Source organism: Salminus brasiliensis, chromosome 2 (assembly GCF_030463535.1).
Source record: "Salminus brasiliensis chromosome 2, fSalBra1.hap2, whole genome shotgun sequence".
NCBI lineage: Eukaryota > Metazoa > Chordata > Actinopteri > Characiformes > Bryconidae > Salminus > Salminus brasiliensis.
This window is the reverse complement of record NC_132879.1, coordinates 1,903,569-1,905,528: the sequence shown is the minus strand read 5'-3', so window position 1 is coordinate 1,905,528 and position 1,960 is coordinate 1,903,569. Positions and strand designations below refer to the sequence as shown.

General features: G+C 36.6%; 1 protein-coding gene across 1 annotated transcript in view; it reads right to left on the bottom strand.

Moving 5' to 3' along the window:
- Positions 1-486: 486 nt before the first annotated feature.
- guca1aa (guanylate cyclase activator 1Aa) overlaps positions 487-1,960 on the bottom strand; it is a 7,626-nt gene continuing 6,152 nt past the window's right edge. Inside the window, exon 4 of the mRNA XM_072673510.1 lies at positions 487-614. Coding sequence (XP_072529611.1) covers positions 487-614 — 128 coding nt within the window. The remainder of the gene's footprint in view (positions 615-1,960) is intronic.

Genomic DNA, 1,960 nt, shown 5'->3' with positions numbered 1-1,960 from the left:
ACAGTTATATTATTGTTGCTCTTGGCCAGAGAGCTAGGTCATTCGGGGACCTGTCACCTAGGCAACATTGAAATGATTATTGCCCTTTTAAGCTAGGTCATTCTGAGGCTTGTACCTTCTGTGGCCTGTCACCAGGGCAACACTTAAATAGTTGTTGCTATTTTGACCTAGGTCCTTATGAGGCTAGTAACCTGGGCAACAGTAAAACGATTGTTGCTTTTCTGATTGCCACTTTGAGCTGGGTCATTCTGAGGCCTGTAACCAAGGCAACGATTGATAGTTGCTCTTGGCCAGTGAGCTAATTAATTCAGGGAGCTGTCACCTAGGCAACTGTTAAATGATTGTTGCTCTTGTCTAGTGAACTAGGTCATTCTGAGGCCTGTAACCTAGGCAACAAACGATTGTTGCTCTAGACCAGTGAACTAGTACATTTTGGGATTTGTTGCCAAGGAAACCGTTGCTGTCGGCTTTTTGGGTGTTTTATTATTAAATGCTGTGTCTGCGGTTGTGAATCATGGCGACGATGTGAGTGAGGTCCAGACTCTTAACCATCACCTCCATGAAGTCGTCATCACTGCGAGCCCCTTCTACAAACTCCTCCAGAGACAGCTCGCCTGTTCAGAGGACAGAAATCATACAGGTTTAACTTGTGTGGGTCTTTATCCATAATCCTCAAACACTAATGAACAAAAACCTTTTTTAATATTCAACAATTAAATTAACAATACAAAAAGCAGTCTGTTTTAATGAATTATGGTTGTGATGTCACAGTCATAAACACGGCTAGATTTGACTGGAATTAAATACAATAAACAAATAAATATAAAACAAATCTGTTTGTTTGTTTGTTAGGCTATTGAAGCCATTTGTATTTTATTATTGGGGCTTTTTTGAGCTAGGTCATAATGAGGCCTGTAACCTAGACAACAGCAAAACAATTCTTGCTTCTTGAGCTATAAGGTCTGTAGCCTAGGCAACAGTAAAATGATTGTTGCTTTTTAAGATGGGTCATAATGAGGCCTGTAACCTTGGCAACAGTAAAATAATAGTTGCTTTTAAAGATATGTCATAATGAGGCCTGTAACCTTGGAAACAGTAAAATGATTGTTGCTTTTTTTGAGGTAGGTCATAATGAGGCCTGTAACCTAGACAACAGTAAAAACGATTGTTGCTTTTTAAGATAGGTCATAATGAGGCCTGTAACCTAGACAACAGTAAAATGATTATTACTTTTTTGAGATAGGTCATAATGAGGCCTGTAACCTAGACAACAGTAAAATGATTATTACTTTTTTGAGATAGGTCATAATGAGGCCTGTAACCTAGACAACAGTAAAAGGATTGTTGCTTTTTTTGAGGTAGGTCATAATGAGGCCTGTAACCTAGACAACAGTAAAACGATTGTTGCTTTTTAAGATAGGTCATAATAGGGCCTGTAACCTGGGCAACAATAAAATGATTATTACTTTTTTGAGATAGGTCATAATGAGGCCTGTAACCTTGGCAACAGTAAAATAATTGTTGCTTTTTTGAGCTAGGTCATAATGAGGTCTGTAACCTTGGAAACAGTAAAATTATTGTTGCTTTTTAAGCTAGGTCATAATGAGGTCTGTAACCTTGGAAACAGTAAAATTATTGTTGCTTTTTAAGCTAGGTCATAATAAGGCCTGTAACCTAGGCAACAGTAAAATGAAAATGAATAATATGAAATAGAGCTGGAGTACTTTTTCATAATTTGGTGTAATCTTCAAAATGGAAATCCAAAAGAAGGTTTTTAAATCTTATTTTTTGACAGAAATTTAATATTAATATTACAAATATTAGCTTTGTTATTTAGCTTTATTATTATTTTTTTCTTAAAATTAGGCTGAATATGCAAATGTAAGAAAGTTGAAACCACTCAGAAATCTCAACAACCTGAATATATGAAGTGGCTGAACCCCACTTAGGCCACATGTGC